General features: G+C 43.0%; 1 protein-coding gene and 1 long non-coding RNA gene across 5 annotated transcripts; one reads left to right on the forward strand and one right to left on the reverse strand.

Moving 5' to 3' along the window:
• Nucleotides 1-8,227: 8,227 nt before the first annotated feature.
• Nucleotides 8,228-15,344, reverse strand: pxylp1 (2-phosphoxylose phosphatase 1). Of its 4 annotated transcripts, none has more exons than XM_089014429.1 (6): nucleotides 15,231-15,344; nucleotides 13,544-13,670; nucleotides 12,188-12,370; nucleotides 11,616-11,742; nucleotides 10,872-11,011; nucleotides 8,229-10,426 (listed from the first exon to the last, which is right to left on the reverse strand). In XM_089014429.1, exons 2-6 carry the CDS (start codon nucleotides 13,623-13,625, stop codon nucleotides 9,444-9,446), a joined length of 1,515 nt encoding a protein of 504 aa, XP_088870555.1. In that variant the 5' UTR covers nucleotides 13,626-13,670; nucleotides 15,231-15,344; the 3' UTR covers nucleotides 8,229-9,443. The 4 variants fall into 4 exon arrangements, with proteins under 4 accessions (XP_088870558.1, XP_088870555.1, XP_088870557.1 ...); XM_089014431.1 differs by lacking the exon at nucleotides 15,231-15,344 and adding an exon at nucleotides 15,034-15,220; XM_089014432.1 differs by lacking the exons at nucleotides 13,544-13,670; nucleotides 15,231-15,344 and adding an exon at nucleotides 13,058-13,485 and having other exon boundaries at nucleotides 8,228-10,426.
• LOC148888849 (uncharacterized) lies at nucleotides 14,729-17,077 on the forward strand. Its single transcript, XR_016117232.1, has 4 exons — nucleotides 14,729-14,845; nucleotides 15,237-15,433; nucleotides 16,407-16,481; nucleotides 16,970-17,077. It is a non-coding gene; the product is annotated as an uncharacterized LOC148888849 (long non-coding RNA).
• Nucleotides 17,078-19,064: the final 1,987 nt, after the last annotated feature.

Genomic DNA, 19,064 nt, shown 5'->3' on the forward strand with positions numbered 1-19,064 from the left:
CTCACCAGGTCATTATGAAGCACTGCGGAGAACAGGAGAGTAGTTATCCTCTCCTCATCCCCCCCCCTCCACCTCTCTTAACTGCTCCCTCCAGTCTATTTCTAAGGATGTCTACCTAATCTAGGATATTTAGGGGTAAAACTTGAATAAAAGCTGGTTAAACATCATCTTCAAAAAGTCCGAGTCATCAGATAAGTCCGTAATCCACCTGCCGTCATGCGAGAGAAGTCTGAAAATGCAATCAAGCGCAAGCGACTGCTTTGGAGAGCAAAGTCCACCGGAAGGGGTGCCAAACAAGTTTTTTTTGTCTTCTGATCTCAGAAGGAAAAAGTACGTTGCCTAGCATGCAGCCATTGGCTCGTTGTTTATTGAACACACAAACGCAATGCACAATCTATCCGTCACCCGAATCCGAGTGATTAATTGGTGGTCCGCGGCAGAGAATTTATTGATATAGAAGTCAGTGCGGGTCTTTAAGTGTGTGTGACGGGAGTCAAGACTGATGGCACATGGCGGTCCGCTGCTTAGATCAATGGCTGACTTTCTTGATGAGGTCCTTTGGACAATATGGCCGAGATGAAATCCGAGCCGTGCTCTGCCAAGACCGTTCAGTCATCACACGTGGCGACAAACCAGACAAGTATGGCGTTTCTTCCTGAGAGGAAATCAAGAGAACGCTTCGTTCTTTCTAAACAGGCCACATCAAATACGCACACATGCATGGTTTTCATTAGAATGCTCACATTCAAATGTTTTGAAATGATTCCGCACTTATTATGGAAAAACTTCAAAAATGGGGACACATCTATTCTTTTCTCTTCAATTTTGCTCCTGTATATTGCAAACTTCCCCACTGTGGGACTATTAATTCATTCGCGGCCAGACATGTGCAAACATATGTCCATTCCAGTGCCAGGGTTTTTGTCATTCTCGCTCGAATTCCAGGACTCACAAAATATTAAGTTTTAGGACTACATAAACATTGAATGAGCTTGGGCGCCATCTTGTGCATTTTCTGGCACGCTACATTGCTGTCATTGACGGTTCGAGTTGATGTGGGAGGACTCCTTTAATCGATTGCAAACATTTATGCTTTCCTCTTCAGAACTATTAGAATCCTATTCATAACTGTAGGAGTAACAATAAAGCATCTCCGAATCTAAAGGCATTGTTTTGATTCTTGAGCAAGGCATCTTGACATCTTGACATCTTGGCGTGACGTCACGAACAAGAGGGCTATTTTTTTGGCTATTTTAGACGCTATCAAAGGTTTTTCTGATGTCAGTTAGGAAAGAAAAAAGTGGTGTCGGTTGTCCTTTAAGTGAGCCGAGCCAAAAGTACTGGCTCTCTGAAAAGAGCCGCAATTCCCATCACGCTTACCCGCGCGCAGTCACTTGCAATCAGCTCCTTTTTGAGCCGTACAGAACAGGCAGAAGAAACACAAAGACACAAGTGCTGTTTCTCATTTTCAATCAGATTTTTTTGTCTTCAATTTGCTTGATTACAACACTTTAGTTATGACTTCCAGAATTCTGTCTTGATTCGTTTCCTCTATGGGGTTTTTTTTCTAGGTCAAAGCTGTCAAAAAAGTGTATTTATTTATTTTTTTGTGATTCTTTGTTTCAAGTATTTACTCATTGGATTGGATTAGCCTTTATTAGTCTTGCGGTGGAGATCGGGTCAGAGCTGGTCAGACCTCTGGAAATTTTTTCCCCCTCCCACGCAGGACCAGCATTTGCCTTTTGGACAGATGCCCTTATTATTATGATGATTATTATTATTATTAGTAGTAGTAGTAGTATTACGTGTATTATAATTTGCTATCTATTAGCTATCGCTATTTGGTATCTAGCTAGCTATCTATTCACTAACTGACTGGCTATCTAGCTAGGTATCTGGTGGCTATCTGTTAGCTAGCTGGCTAGCTTGCTATCTATTTGAGTTACTTCCGGGTTGAGTGAACGGCGGCGCTTGTGGCTGCCGCTGCTCACCCGCAGAAAAATGGCTCATGTGACTGTAAAGTCGCTTAGAAATGAAATGGATTCTGATTCTGATTCTGATTCTTCTTCTTATTTGACTTCCCCTTGAATACGTTGAAGGAATTTGTGAGGAGGACACGGCCGCTTGCACCCGCAGCCAAGCTGTGTTTCCCCCCTTTTGCCAGTTGCTCGCCATGAATCTTCCTTTGACTTTTGTTCCAATCATAACTAGCGGAGAGAAGGAGGCTTTAGCTTGAAGTCCTCGCGGGCAGGATGTGATGGATGACTTTGTGCATCGCGTATCTTGCGCTACAGCTGCAGACGGGAGGAAAAACAACAGGCTGGCACGCCTGAAATCAGATACAGAAAAGAGCTCACATCAATATCAAGGCTTAGATTTCCAACGACGCTGCCGAACTTTATGGACAAAAGCTTTGAGACGGTTCTCAATGACTTATGTGATCAATCATCCGGCGTTCAGATTGGCCTCATGTGGTGGACATTCTTGAACACGCCGAGACGGACGGCGTTTCCAACTCGGCTCGGATCATTTGGAGATTTCAGATGGTGAATGATGATGGCGCCCGCAATGGAAGAACGTGACTTGGCAGGACTCCGCCTGGCGCTCTTGTCGCTCAACGCTGACCTGCCACCTCACAAACGCTACGCTTGATCGCAGTCTTTTACTCAATCATTAACTCATTCGCTGCCAGGGAAAAGCACAAATGTGTCCACTCCAGTGCCAGCCAGGGTTATTGGCATTTTCACTCCAATTCCAGGACCCACAGATGTATGTATGTAGGTAGGTAGGTAGGTAGTTAGGTGTGCAGGTAGGTGTGTAGGTGATTAGGTAGGTGTGTATGTGTTTAGGTGTGTAGGTAGTTGTGTAGGTAGGTATGTGTGTATATATATTGTCTCCCTTCTGCAAGAGCCTCATTTTGTGGTAAATCTGACTTTATGCGTTGTGTTCTTTCCTGTCAGAGAGCTGTTTGTGTTGCTTTGGCGTTTTGACAGGAGCCTTCCTTGCTCAGAAGAGTGTGTTGAGGCTTCAGCCTCGCGGGGGGTCTGGATCTGGATTCCAAGGGATACCAACGTCTGTTTCAACCCTCGGGCCGCGCCACGCCACGCTGACAGAGCCGGTGAGAAAATAACATCTTCCCCTTGGACAGACGCACACATTTATCCATTTCAATCTGCTTTTACTTTTGGCGGCAAACAGTGACAGACGTGTCAGACTTCATCACCGTCAGTCAGAGGAGTTTGCATGTTCTCCTCATGCTTGCGTGGAATTTCTCCAGATGCTTCGTGTTTTCTCACAGACGATAACAATGAATGGTAGATTCAGTAAGGTTAAAACACAAAACTACATTGCTGGGAATGTCCCTTCATTTCCCAGGCTTTCCTTTCATAATTCCTCAGCACTTTTACTTCACCGACAACTTCAAATTCCCATGTTATCTCATTTTGTTCATGTTCTCCAGCTCGCTTCTGCTTCTTTTCTCTCTTTTGCCGCTTAATGAGGTGAGAAATAAACTCAAAAAGCGTGTACTTTCTAGCTAAGCTGACATACTGCGCCCGAGTGTTTGTTATGACAAGGTCACGAGTGAGACAAACCAGAAAGGGGAGACAGAAACATGGCCGCCAGCCCGGCCAACCTCCGCTAAAATGTTCCCGCAATATGGCCCATCTGAATCATAATGTCCACTTGTGCGCATGAAATAAATAAGCGGAAACTTTGATGGCTTCTGGCAGTGTCTGAAACACAATCATGAGAAAAAGTTAGCGGAAACCAGGGCAGACAACTCTCATTTTGCTCCAGTTGTGGTCATGGTGCACAATGCAATGTTTGCGTTGCGTTGTCTGCTAAAAGCCACGTAGGACTGCTCTTTCTAAGCGCCTTTCAAAACTCTCAAGTACACTTTATAGTCACGGTATAGTCCCAAGCACGAAACAGGGCTATACCGTGACTGTAAGTCAAAGTCAAAGTCAGCTTTCTTGTCAAATATGCTAATATGCATGACATACAGCGCAGATGAAATGACTGTCCTCTCAGACCCAGCATGCAAGGCACTTATAGTGACTTTAATAAACATAATAAACACGAAAACGCCAATTTGCCGGGAGAGGGGAGCCACTGCATGTTCACGCGCCGCCATCTTGGGAAAAACAAAAAAATATCAAACAATTTGACAACACAAAGACACAGAGACTCATTCATTCTTCAGGACTTGCTGTACCCTCTTTGTGATGACGCGAAGCAATTCTAGATGAAAGAGAGGATCAAAGCATCCATTTCAGCAGTGGATCAAGGTGGAAATTGCATGTCTACTACAAGCTAAATGTTGAAAGCAAACACGAAGCTGTAGAATCCATTGACGAAAAGACATTGTCTCACATCTCCTGTCCTACATAAATCCACTTCAATTCCGAGCCGCGACAGTTTTACAGTTCTGTAAAGTGTATTTGAAAGTTTTGAAAGTCGCTTAGAAAGAGGAGTCCACGTGGCTTGTAGCGGTTTGCTTGAAGCTTTTGCTTTATTGAATAAAACAAACGTTTGACTTGAAAAAAGTACGCCCGATGTAAAAGTTGTACGCCACGGGCCTCCAGGCAGACGTTATTTCAAACACTGCTTTTGGATGAGAAAAACAAAACTGACGCTGCCTGAAATATGTTTTTTTTTTTTTATTTCCGCATGAAATAAAACAGAACCCAAAGCATTTTTTTAATCAACCCTCATAAAATGTCAAGTGTATCGAATGACGGTGACACTAAACACACACCAGGAACTGGTTTCAGAATACACGTTGCGGCTTGTTGAGTTGAAAGTGCTAATTTTGAGTGACAACAAGGCCAGCAAAAGGCGACATAGAAGCACTCAAAATCAATTAGAGAAAATCCAAAACAGGCAAAAATAAAGACGTCCGTTTGGGCAGTATTGACAGAAACTCCAGTTGACTCATTCCAAGCCTCTGCGGACTGTAAACTTGTCAATGAGCCAAAATGGCCACCGTGCACACTCAGTTACCTAATGAAAAGTGAAAGGTAAATAAACTCCGATTTTAAGGTGAGACTGGACAGAACATCCTGGAAATGAGGCTTCGTTCCTTCTCGGGAGTAAAAAAAATCTTTCGACATCGATGAAAAGGTTTCTTCAGCCTTCGTCTGTACTTTTTTGAAGGTGTCGGACCTTTCGCTCCTCATCCAAAAAGAAATGAATACATACTTAAATAAATGCATTTTTTAATAATGATACTAGTGCAGGTGTGTTCTACCAAAGACACATTTCTTGTGTGTTGTACATACTTGGCAATAAAGATGATTCTGATTTTGCTCTAATATACCCGTATACAGGGCCAGAGCTACCAGCAAAATTTTAGTTTGCTGACGAAGCTTCTCGGATGAGGAATAAACCATCCGACACCTTGAAAAAAGTACAGATGACGGCTGAAGAAACCTTTTCATCGATGGACCACTTCTGTACGACAAATGGATCTTTCGACAAGTTGCTGACTTGGTTGGTGCACTCCACCGAGGGAGGCTGTGATGCTGACAGCCTGTTAAAGGTGAGGACTTGCTTGAAGCTTGAAGACAAGCACTTTGGAGTAAGACTGTCATTAGGCCCATGTCAGCACCTTCATACGGCAGCAATAAAACATGCCTTTTTTTCCACAAGGAAGTGTGGTGTGCGGGGGGGGGGGGGGGTGGTAGGGTCACTGGTTCTCTCATTCATGAAGAAGTCGTGGAATTTGGGGCTAAATAAACACAAGTCGGCTGCACAACCACCAAAGTAGCGCTCCCCCATTCAGACACTCCCTCCTGTCACGACAAGAGAGACACAGAACATTAAACATGACTACATATGTCCGCCAGAAACACTTATCGTGCTGGTCCAAATGTATGAGGTGATTTTTTTTTTTACAATTAGAAAAGGGAAAATATTGTGTGCAGCTATCTATTCGCTAGCTAATACCTATCTATTCGCTAGCTATACGCTATCTATTCGCTAGCTATAAACGTCACGTAAGGAATCGTCACCAACTCAAAAACAAGACTTCCTGAATATTCAGTCTTAAAAGGTAAATTCTAGCTATATGCGGTGGAATCTTTGTAGATTCCACCGGCTCAGTAGATGTCATTTGAAGTCATTTTCCAAATTATGGACGCAACTTGTCCGGAGGCGTCGGTTGTCCTTTTAGGCTTAGAAAATTAGAAAGTAGAAATGGATGTTTTATGGGGACCTGGGAACGGATTATTCTCATTTTAATGGTTTCCTATGGGGAATTAATTTTTGGGCTACACACTTTTGGCCTTACACACTGTGTCTGGGAACCAATTAAGTTCGTAAGCCAAGGTATCACTGTATATAAATCTGGAAAAGTTTTCCAAATACAAGGCACACCACATTATAAGCGTAGGCCGGGGTTACGAACCGCTTCTCTTGCAGGGGGAAATGGCTGACTGCATTTGGATCCATCTTGGATTTTCACATCATTTGACATCTCTGATTTGTCGTTTTTGACCTCTCATGAAAACGTGCCGGTATGGGGGAGGTCACGCCTCCAAGGGTTCCGACTGTTGTTGATGTGTTGGAGGAGGTAAAAATAATAATAATAATATGCGGGGAGACACGGATAAAATGGGGGGAAAAAGCTTGACAGGCGGATGTTTTATAATAAAGAGAAAACAGACAAGTCAGCGGGATCACGGCTTGATAATCTCCAGAAAACAGACTTTGACAAGGTTTCATTGTCTCGTGGAGTCCAGTGTGGACTTCTTGCCATGACTCAGCAAAGGAGGAAATATGAAATGTCACTCATCTTAAAGGCCGCATGGCGTGATTCCACCAACGCTGAGGGCTCCACGAAGTCTGTTTTGTTTGCCATCCTCATTGATTTTTTTTTTCTTTCTCTCTCTCGTTGTTGAAACAACCTTGCAACCTCTTTTGCGGCGCGAGGGGGGAAATACAAGAGGAATGGATTTGAAAACTGAATCAGAGATTATTATTTTTTGGACTGTAACTGCGGGCTTGGAGTAAAATCTTGATCTGAGTTCGCTGGGAAAACAAGCTTTGCTGCATTGAACTTCATTTATTGCCATTTCAATGTTGTCATTTCTCTTTGCTCTGATCACTGTTATGTCATTAGCAACCGACTTTTAGCAAGTATTTTCCGGTGTATAAGGCGCACCCCCAATGAATGGTGTATTTTCAAACAGTTTCCATATACAAGACACACCGGAGTATCATGCACGTCTTCAATGAATGAAAAAAGGGTTGCAAATCTAACACAGGTAACACCCGACTTACGACCGAGTTCTGTTCCGACCTGACGGTTGTAAGTCAAAATGGTCGTAAGTCGGAATCCATTCAAAATGTTGAATAGAGACTCAGAGGCAGAATGACTGGCAAACTCCCTCTGGTGCCATCACGCAGTGGATTGCTGTGCGAGAGTGACATGCTGGCTGGCTGGCTGGCCAAAATTGCCCAACACGTTGCCGGCTAGCTACCGCGTTGCAGTGCCAGGTGTAGAATTAACATTTTAAAAATAGGGTCTGGAGGTCGTGGTCGGAAGTACGGCTGGTCGGAAGTCGGATGTTACCTGTACATGAATAAATCATAGACGTTTTCCAGATATAAGGCCCACCGCATTCTAAGGTGCTACGGTAGAGGCTGGGGTTACGCACTACTTCTTCTCCCGCTGAGAGTAGTTGCGAGACCGGTTGTGGCTCAATATGACTTTGCATATAAGCCGCACCACACCGGCGTATAAGGCGCAGGGTCATCTTTGGAAGAAAATCAAGGCCTTTGGGTGCGCCTTATACACGGGAAAATACAGGAGACCTTCTGACGTCTACTGAATCAATACACTTGTGCTATTGGACGATTGTGAAAGAAATTGTCACTGCTTCACTCGCAAGAGAATTTGCGATTCTTTGTGTTGGGAAAGAAAGAGTTGCGGACGTTTGTGTCAATGCATCGACTGTGAGTTGTTTCGGCTTCCGTTGAAAATTCGACAAGTGGTGGTTTGGCCTCATATGGAGCATCACTGCCATCTGCTGGTAGCTCCGTTTCAACATTTTACAGCTATGAACAAAGAATGCAAAGAAATGGCAAATGATTTCAAAGTAAAATAAAAATGTGTAGAAGCGACCGTTGAAAAATATGGACAAGGTGTGTCGTTTTGGGTTTGTTTCCAATTGAATTCACGTGTGGATCTCTAGATTGGATTGGATTAGCCTTTATTAGTCTCGCAGTGGAGACCTTGATATTTCACAGCAGCAAAGTGAGGAAAGTAAGAGGAAATCACACTTTTTTTCAACATAAATGTCAAAAAAATGTATTTTTTTACACTGCAAACTTGCCCATAGATTTGAAAAGAAAAGAAAAGAATGCAAAAACGACACACAAACGCAGATTGTAAAAATATTTAATCCAGCATACAATCTGTTTTTAGTGTTGATTTTTCTTCTTTTTTTCCCGTATTGTTGTTAAAAATTCATACTTTCATTGTGGTTCCATTTCTGGACTTGGTAGAAGAATAAAGTGTCTTAGTGCTACATCCATTCTGTTCAACCGTGTTTTCACCAGACAATTTATTGCGGAAATAACTCAAGAGCCCTGCCTCACTTTTACTTAAATAATAATAATAATAAAAAAAAAAAACCAGGAAGTTCATAAAAATGCCCGTGCTAAAAATAAAATTACAAAATGGCAGATTATTGTCAGTTTGATGTACTGTAAACAATACAAAGTTGTACAAATATGTCATTGAATGTAGTGGTCGATGTTTTCTGGAAGGGTCGCTATTTCTTTGTTTGTTCTCGCATTCATGAAGTCATTGACTGCCAGACGATGTGCAAAAAAAGTGTCTGCTCCAGTGCCAGGGTTGTTGTCACTGTCACTCCAACTCCAGGACTATTGACTTTTGTCCACGTTAGCGCTTTGTCACAGCTTCAGTTGTTGTTGAAGCGCAATATAAATGCATGTGTACATCTGCCCCCATTTCAAGCTCAAATAACTCCAGACCCACTTAGGAATTAACTTGTCCACTCCAGCGCCAGGGTTTTTACATTACATTACATTAACATTTGATTCAGCGTAAGAAACCTTCGATGATCTTCTTTCATCAGAAAAAAAAGCCAGTTAATTCTTAAGTTATATGGGTCTGGAGTTATTCGAGCTTGAAATGGGGGCAGATGTACAAAATACAATACATCCATATTGATTGTTATAGCGCTTTTAACGACAGGTGAAGCTGCAACAAAGCGCTAACGTGGGGAAAAAGGGAAACGCCGCTCCCTTATTGCCAGAGGTCTGACGGGCGCTTTACGGTCACCCAAGCATGAAACAACAAATTCGGCAATGGCGCTCTACGTTGGATTGTCAATTCCCCAATAAATGTATGAATGTCAGCGAATGAGTTCAAAGTAAAGATTTCGTAAAGCTCGCAAGCCGTTAGCGATGTGCTAACCTTTGTGAGGAAAACAAGCGCGGTGGTAGGAAGTAGCGTTGACAATCCGAAAGATGTCCCTCCTGACAAAAGAAAGGAACTTTTTCAGCGGACAAAGACTGGAGTGCCGCTCAAGCGAGCGACAGAACGCCGTGTCGTACGTCACGTCGTCTCCGTTGTAAATTAGCCGAATAAAAAATCCTGCATTTTTTGTTTTGCCAGATTTGGGCTCGGAGGTTCCTCTCCACAATTCCCAAACCAACCTGGCAGCAAAAGGTGGAAAGCGAGCCTCTTCCAGTCCGAGGGCGCTCAGCAAAGGCGCCACGGTGACGTCGTGCGCCGAGGACAGCGTGAAAAGCTCTTCGCCTCCCGGTCTGGCCGGACGACTACCTGCGGCTACCCTGGTCACTCTTTCCATTTTGTTGGCGGTCCGGTTGAGGTAAGGGTACGTGGCCAAGACGGCGTATTTCCGATACAGTCCTGCTTTCCGCCGATCTTTTTCGTCCTCCAGCTGTTGTCGCCGAATGGCGGCAAAGTGCGCCGCGGTTAGACACGCGCCGGCTTCTTTCCCGGCGGCGCACGGGAACGGAAGACCGTGGCACAGGTGGCACAGCAGGGAGTCGACGGGGTTGGACGCCCGCAGGTCACGTGTCGGGATCCCCAAGACGCGCGCCATGTCGGCGTAAGTTCTTTCCAGTTCCGCGTTAGCCGCTCGGAGGCGGTATTGTCTCTTGTGCTCTTCTTCCAGGTAGCGGTTTCTGGCGGGGCAATCGCAGGCGGAGCCGCAGAACAAGGTGCTGGCTTGGCGACGGACGCTCAGCTTGTTCCAGTCAAAGTCCGGGAGGAAACCGTAGAGGAAAGCCAGTCCGCTTTGAAGCGTGCGGCTCCTCGCCGTGGTCTCCAGCCACAGCTGCTGAGGCGACCAGTCGGAAGGGACCAGAGCCCGAGGCCCGTAGGCTCGCTGGAGGACTTGCCCGTTTCCCAAGTGCTGCACCACGCCTGGACAAAGGCAAGCAAACGCATTCAATCATCATCATCATCATCATCATCATGATTTGCTGTGGCCACCACTTGTAGGGAAAAGCCCAAAGGAAAACAAGAGAATAATAATAATAATAATAATAGTAGCAGTAACAGGAATAGTAGTAGTAGTAGTAATAGTAATAGTAGTCATAGTAATGGTTGTAGTAGTAGTAATAATAATCCATTTCATTTCTAAGCGCCTTTCAAAACTCTCAAGGTCCCTTTTCAGTCACAGGATACGTTTTTTTCTGTGGGTGAGCAGCGGCAGCCACACGCGCCAACTCAAATAGATAGAAAGCTAACTCGCTAGCTAATAGATAGCTAAGTGTATTGACATTTGGGAATGGCAGTAATCAGCCATTATCAGCGTCTTTTTTTCAAAGGAGCTGTCATCGATCAATCATCTTGATCATTTTCGTACCAGTTTGCGTGAGCTCTCCCATCTCACAAGGATTGTGATTCGGCAAGCGAGGGAGAGACGCCAACGGGGACTCCCAATGGCCAGCGTTTCCTTTGCCCATGTGACTTATGAACGAGCTCAGCAGGGGGTGTGAAGGATTCCTACCAAAGATGATCACACACACTTTCACATTGATCATCATCATCATAATCATAATACAATTCGTTCTTTAGAAGCGCCTTTCAAAATTCTCAAGGTCACTTTATAGTCACAGGATACGGTTTTTTTTCTGTCAGTGAGCAGCGGCAGCCACACGTACCAGCGTTCAATCAACCCAGAAGTAACTCAAATAGATAGAATAATAGCTAATAGCCAGCTAGCTTGACTCCATTCGACAACAATGCCAATAACAATCACCATCACTATATTTTCTACATTCCTACACCAATGTCTTACCAATGTGCATAATTTATACTACTATGACGACTACTACTACTAATAATAATAATAATTGCTAGCTAGCTAGCTAACTTTCCATCTATTTTAGTTACTTCCGGGTTGAATGAACACTGGCGCGTGTGGCTGCCGCTGCTCACCCACGGAAGAAAACTTATCCTGTGATTGTCAAGTGACCTTGAGAGTTTTGAAAGGCGCTTAGAAATGAAATGTATTATTAAACCCAATCCTATTTTTTTCTTGTTGATGGCATGTCAATCAATCAATCAATCAATCAATCAATCAATCAATACAGGGCAAAGTAGGTACCTGCTAGTGGACAGGGTGCAGTTGATGGCTGGCCGTTTGGTCTTGGGGATGGAGTAGAGAGGGTAACGGTCGCCGTGGCGAATCATCACATGGACAGACAGGAGCTTGAAGTCTGCCGGACCGTCACCTGGAAGTGGACCCTCATCAATAACCAATAACACAAAACAGCAACAATATGAGGGGGAAATATTTTTTTTTAAACTTATCGCATCACTGTAAAGTGACCTTGAGGTTGAGTGAACGCTGACGCGTGTGGCTGCCGCTGCTCACATGCAGAAAAAAAATATGCTGTGACTGTAAAGTGTCCTTGAGAGTTTTGAAAGGCGCTTAGAAATGAATTGTATTAATATTATTATTATTATTATTATTAGCAAGTCACAAAAGACATCTAAGCACCCAAAACTGAAATCTAAGATGATGTGTATTTTTTGGTTTCTCCGATGGCGAGTACGTGGACGTCAGAGTAAACAATGAACAGGCTACGTAAGATGAAAAATGAGATGTATGACGTCATTGCCAATGCTTTCTCACGCCATTTCATTGATCACAAGCCAATTGATTGTCGGACTGACCTTCCCGGGCTCGGTCACTCCGGCTGGGCTTGTTGCAGTAGCCGTAGGCTTCGGATAAGGGCTGGTGGGGTTTTTGAGCGAGCCGCTTTCTGCTCGTGCCTTGGGCCACCCGAACAGCTCCATCGGCAGCCTGGACTTGATGTTGTCTCTCCTCCACCGCAGGAGTCGTTGGGACTAGATTGACTGCAAGGAGACGGTGAAGGAAAGACCATTTCAAGCCCAAAAGATCTTTTATTGATCCGCAATCCAGCAATAAAAGTAGAATCGGTGGCTGAAATAACGGCGTGTAACTTCCAGAACATCTCCGCCCAGGTGGCCGACAACTTTCTCCAAATCAAACGTTTGCTTTAGTCCGATTTCGGTTCGTTTGGCAATTGACATAGTCGGCGGCCAATCAGAAGCCCGCATGGAATAACTTTGTGCTTCCGGGTCCATTTGCATATCATTTTCCAAAGTAGACGCACAGAGAACACAAGAAAAATGGATACGAGTGGTTAACCGAAACCACAGAAGAGAGACTCAAAAGAAGCTAAGAAAATTTAGGACGCTGCAAAAGGTACAAAAATGTACATCGAGAGCATGCTGGAAAGAAGAGTTGACGTGGCTCGCAGCAGGCGACGCGACACAAATATTGCACGGTGCAACCCGCTAGGAAGTGAATGGACAAACGGCAACTGGAGCAAAATCAGCAGCAAAGAATATTTACGACAAATTAAGCAAGGGAGCATTTGTGCTAGGTACATCAATTACTTCCTTTTAAATTGTTCTTTTATATACTCTGATGATCTATTATTTTCTATGATTATCTATAACTATTCTACGGGTGAGTAATTTTGGCGATACTATGGAGTTCGGTATCTCCAAACGTACCCGTGATGAGTGAGAGGAGAATGCGTGCTGCAACGGCGGAGACCATTTTGTCGACTGCGTCCAGGATTGAAATGAGCCCGAGCGACAAACACTGCAGTCCATTGAGGACGGCAGCCAGTCACGCTCTACATTCCGTGCTCACTACTTTGTCAGCCCCTCCCCCTCTGACCAATTGACACACGCCCGCGGCAGCTAAATCAACTTTTGCAAACTGCTCTGTCCAGGCACGTACACAAAAGAACGTTTGTGAAGGACTGACACACATTATGGATACAAATGAATTCAAAATAAAAGCATAGTGCATGCGACACGCATGCTCCCAAAATTTGACGTGACCATTGAAGCAACCAATTTATATTCTCGCGAATTTAATGTTCGTAAGGCGAAAAGTTCGTTAGCTAAAGCGTCCGTAAGCTGATGTATGACTGTGGTGTGATTTTCTCCAAGTTTACATGTCATGTCAAATAATTGTTCAAGTGTACTTACAGAAGTGGAGGCTGAAAGCGATGATGGCCAGCGCCGCCCCACTCACCAGCAGTAAGAGGAGGAAGCAGTTACGAGCCAACATGGTGTCGTGTGATTGGTCCACGCCGCTGTCTGTCAGCCATGCAGCCTTCCGCCAAACACGTCAAGTCCGGGAAGTCAAACAGTTTGAGAATTATACGAGATATGCCACCAATATTTTCACATGTCATTCATGTCTTTCTTTTTCACTCGTTCACTGCCAGACGATGTGCAAAAATGTGTCCCCCTCCAGTGCCAGGGTTTTTGTCATTGTCACTCCAACTCCAGGAGCCACAAAATGCGTCAGAAACCTTAGATGATCTTCTTTCATCAGAAGAAAAGAGTTAATTCATCAATTAGATGGGTCTGGAGTTATATGAGCTTGAAATGGGGGCAGCGATACAAAATTCAATACATATTGATTTATATAGCGGTTTCACAACAGCTTAAGCTGTAACAAAGCGCTCACATGGAAGAAAAGGCAAATATTGCCTCCTTGTGGAAGGAAAAAACATGGCCAGAGGTCTGGCCAATGCTTTATTGGCAAAACTAACACTAAAATCTCATTACCAATTATGCTATGGTCTGCCGTTTTGAATTGATGATGTTAAATGAATGACTAAAGGGAAAAAAATCTGCATTTAGTCTGAATATTTCTTGATTTATTTAGCTAGATAGCTATTTGCTATCTAGCTGGCTATCTATTCGCTATATAGCTATCTATTAGCTATCTATTGGCTAGCTAGTTTTCTCTCTATTTGACAGTGTGAGTGAGGGTATTATCGCCCAGAAAGCACGGCAACTTTACTCGGATATCATCAAGAGGCAACTACATCAACGACCATCACAAAGGTCAATAAAACCACTTTAGTATACAGTACAGTTGATTTCTTTCATTACAATACAACAGGGCATTTATTATACATAAAATAAGGTATATTTTGTGTCAGACAAACTTTACGCCTACTCACACTTTCTGGGAACCAATTAAGTTCGTAAGCTGATGTATCACTATTATTTTTGACTACAGAATTTGAAAACTATAGGTTTCGAGTTTGTTTTTGATGTGTATACAATAAAAGGAGGAGGAGATGAATCGCCTCAAAAATTTCACAGTCACTTTTAGCTAATCTGCACATTGAGACAAAGAAAACAGTTCGATACCCCTGATGTCAGGTACAACGAAGGTACAACGAACGGTCGCCAGTTTCGATGCACTGAAAAATGGCCATTCTGCGGCGGGCCGTTCGAACGATTGGTTTACCTCTTTATTGGAACGTTGCCGTGCGTATTTAAATCAATATCTCTGCGTGTATAAGTTGTATTATTACACTGTCCTGCATCACTGACGTGTTCGCTTCATGGTTAGCTTGTTAACCAACGAAATGCTAGCTAGCAAAAAAATAATAATAGTAGTAAAAACGACGTTACACCACTGAATGAAAGCACAGATAATCAATTCCCATAGTTACATTTGTGTACTGCACATGAAAGCAAATGATGCCTTTGTTGTTTCTTTTTATTTTTGAGCGTGGAACGTTCACAAGCACAGATTTCCCATCGTTTTAAATGCCCCATCCACAATATGAGCAGTGCATATGAAAACGCCTCCGATTACAACGCTTGCACATCACTTTAAAAAAAAATCAAGTCATTTGTTTTTTTTTACCTGCAGAAACGGGGCTACTTCTTCACACGGAAACTGGGAAGTGCACTATAGTAGTACTACAGTAGTACTTTACTTGTACTGTCCAGCAGGTTTCTCCGGCGATGACGATGATCGACATCAAGTCACTGTTGAAAGCGTTCGACGCACGCTACATTTCCGACTCGTGCTTTCAAACCTACAGTAACACTGCATCAACAGTTGACGTAAGTATTATTATTGTTATTACTATTATTCTTGTTATTATTATTATTATTTAGGAATGTGACAAAAATGTTCAATCATAATTCAGCACACATTTTCTAATACCATGTTAAGGTGCATTTAAATAGCTTTCAAGTGACCTTAGATTATTGTTCTATGACAAATAATCAGGAAATAATAGAATTTTTACTTTGGGAAATATGAGGGGATTTTCTGCGTGTAATGACACAGTTAAGACAATGAAAATCTATGACCGAGTTATTTATTACGTTTTAAACGATCATAACTTTCTTAATTTTTGGCAGATCAATCGAGTGCCTTTTTTTGGCCTCAAAATCTCAGAGGGAAAAAAATATTTGGTTTTTATTTTGTAAAGCCGATTTCCGGTGTTGTTTTTTCCGCATTGTTTGGGTTTGGAGCTGAACGGAATGGGTCAACTTTAACCCCACTCTGCCATCTAGTGGAGTCTTGCGAGCAGTGCACAACATTTCTCACGTACGAAAATGAGAAACGAGCATAAAATATCCCGTGACCGTAATTGTAATTGTGTCTATGCTATGTTGTTGGCTTAGAAATACTGTCATATTTTTCTGACTCAATCTTTTGCGTCCTTTTAAAAAAGGATTAAAAAAACACATACACACACGCACAGAATAAAGTTTTTTTTGTGTGCCCAAAAAGCAGATGTTACAAAACAGTGCCGTTATTTCAGCTCTCATTCCACAATAAAATATAATGATCTGGATTAAAAAAAAAGACGTCTGCATCTGAAATTCGTATTGGTGTCAGTTATGCTTTTAGAATTTGCAGGAATATGAAAATGAATGGGACACGCTGGCCAATTTCAACAGTTATTCGAATGTCAGGCATGTTCTGCCGTCATGGATGAACAAAGGCGGGTCTGAGTTTTGAATGACACAAAGTTTCTAGTCTCATCCTCCGCAGACATCGATCGGTATGCTAACTGTGTTTCAGACGACCGACCGCATGGCATCTGCTAATCAATGTCATCCTTCCAGCAGCATGCCCGTCTTCTGTTGCATCAGCAAAGTAAGACTTTTTTTCATTCCTATTGCCGCTTTTTGCGAGTGTGACCAAGAAACATTTCAAAGATAACATCGTGTTTATACTCTTGCAAAACGTGTTTTACAATCTATTCTTTTGGTTTGCTCCCATTCCCTTTCCCTTGGCTTCATCAATCAACATTTTTTTTTCACAATACAGTGGGGCCTTGGCTTACGAACTTAATTGGTTCCCAGACAGAGTGTGTAAGGCGAAAAGTGTGTATCCCAAAAATTAATTTCCCATAGGAAACCATTAAAAAGAGAATAATCCGTTCCCAGGTCTCCATAAAATATCATTTTCAACTCAATAAACCTTAAAACTACACACAATATACCTTATTCCACGTATAATAAATGTGCTATTGTATTCTAATGAAAGAAATCCACTGCACTGTATAATAAAGTCACTTTATTGACATTTGTGATGGTCGTTGATGGCTTTTAATTAACACCTTTTGCTTTCTGACTTGTAAGGTCTTTCGAAAGTGAGGCATCACATGATCATTCATCATGTTGATGATTGTCATTGCCGCAGTCTTTTCTGGATGGAAGCGTTCAATAAAAGCCTGCACATCAACTCCCGAACGGCTTGCTTCTGCTTGTCCTCTTGAAGGCAAATCAAATCCTCTCTGTCGAGGACCTCATTATGGTCAGCAACAAGCTCCCTGATGTCAGCTGCATCTGCAGAGATTTTATTTCCAGGCAGGCTGGGGCGCTGTTCGGTCATGCGCTTTGGTGTTCTTCCGCCGAAGGTTACTCCGCCAGCCGCGGTAGGAGGTGCGTAGGGCGAAAAGTCGCGCTTAATCCAAGGTTTAATTTTCATCAATTTAACGTTGGCAAACCGAAAAGTTCGTAAGGTGAGGTGTTGGTAAACCGCGGCCCCACCGGAATTGTTTCCCTCCTGAATCCCAAATATCTTGCACTTCCACAAACGCAAACGCTCTGAAACTCAGCTTTGAAGTCATTTTATGGTTCTTTCGATGGGCCCCATAGTAGTAGGTTGTGATTTCGCTCACTTGTTTCTCCAAAAAGATAGCCATTGGACACCGTCACGTTTCTGTCGCTGCGTGTCTGTAATTATGGATGATTAAATTAGCAGTCGGCATGAGACGGGGGTCTTGAGACCTTTTGGGAGGTGATTGTGCACAGATGACTCGTTTCATGCAATAATTTTTGAAGGAAGGCCAGTCATATGCTCTGATCTGTGATTGCGCAACCACGTACTCCTTTTTTTGGAGGGAATAGGAGTCATGGGATGGGCTGAGAAAAGACGGTTGAATAGTGCAATCACGCATAAGTGCTTGAGTACACCTCTGCCGGCATGTGACTAAGGAAAAAAAACTGCAAACCTTTCACACATATGGCCTTGAAAATGACAAGAATTCAAGTAGCATTGAATAGAGCAGGGTTGGTTTTTTTTTTCAACCACTGCGTCGCGGCACATTCGTGTGTCGTTAGACATCGTCAGGTGTGCCTGGATAAATTATCCAATATGACATTCTACGAATTAAATCAATGATAGAACATTTAAGTAATGTCCGTAAAAGTAAAATTCACTGCTGATATCATGACAATATTTGTGTTTGTCTAACCACTTCTATCACACAATTGATATGCATGTACAGAGTGTGATGTAAAATATTTCTATTTCCTTCATTGAATAGTTACTGAAACTTATGTGAAGTGGACTTAAAGGACAACCAACATCACTTTTTTGTTTCCGAACGGACATCAGAAAAAGGTTTGATAGCATCTAAAATAGCCAAAACACACAGGCTGATATTTTTAGTCAAATGTAAAACACCAATAAAAATGACAAAGTGTGCTGAAACTGCAAAAAAATTGAAACCGGAAGTGGCCAGCTTCAGAAAGTCCCGCCCCCTTGTTTGTGGTGTCACCCCAAAACGTCTTGCCTGGCTCGAGAATCAAAACATTGGCTTCAGATTGGGAGAAGATGCTTTCTTCTTACTCATACAGTTATGAATATGATTCAAATAGTTCTGAAGAGGAAAGCATACATGTTTGCAATCGATTCAAGAATGTATTCCGTGCCATTTTGAGGCAACATTGGGGGGAAATGTCTGACAATGGCCACCAAGCTCCGTGTAAGGAATTAATCAGCCCGTTTCCACAGGCTGATTAATTCCTTACACTGAGCTTTGTCGCCCTCTTCTGCCTCTTTTTGGTGCAACACAGACCAAACAAGTACAGCAAAATGCATTGACGTGATGGAAGGATTGCTACAATGCGTCCTTTTTTCGGTCAGGGGCGTTCCTTCAGTGACGTAACGTGAGGACTCGTCACCAACTCAAAAACAAGACTTCCGGAATATTCAGTGCGAGTCTTAAAAGGTAAAATATAGCTTTAATATGCGGTGGAATCTTTGTCAAATACGCTGCTCAGTAGAAGTCATTTGAAGCCATTTGACAAATTATGGACACAACTTGTCCGGAGACGTCGGTTGTCCTTTAAGGGGTGACGTTTCCCACCTAGGAAGGAATATTTTAGTCCGGCGTGGTGAAATCAGGTGCAAGAAGGCACGCGGCCCATGATTACTGATTGCTCACGA

The sequence above is a fragment of the Hippocampus bargibanti genome, linkage group LG14, assembly GCF_051943395.1.
Source record: "Hippocampus bargibanti isolate YZ-2025 linkage group LG14, ASM5194339v1, whole genome shotgun sequence".
In the NCBI taxonomy this organism is placed as follows: domain Eukaryota; kingdom Metazoa; phylum Chordata; class Actinopteri; order Syngnathiformes; family Syngnathidae; genus Hippocampus; species Hippocampus bargibanti.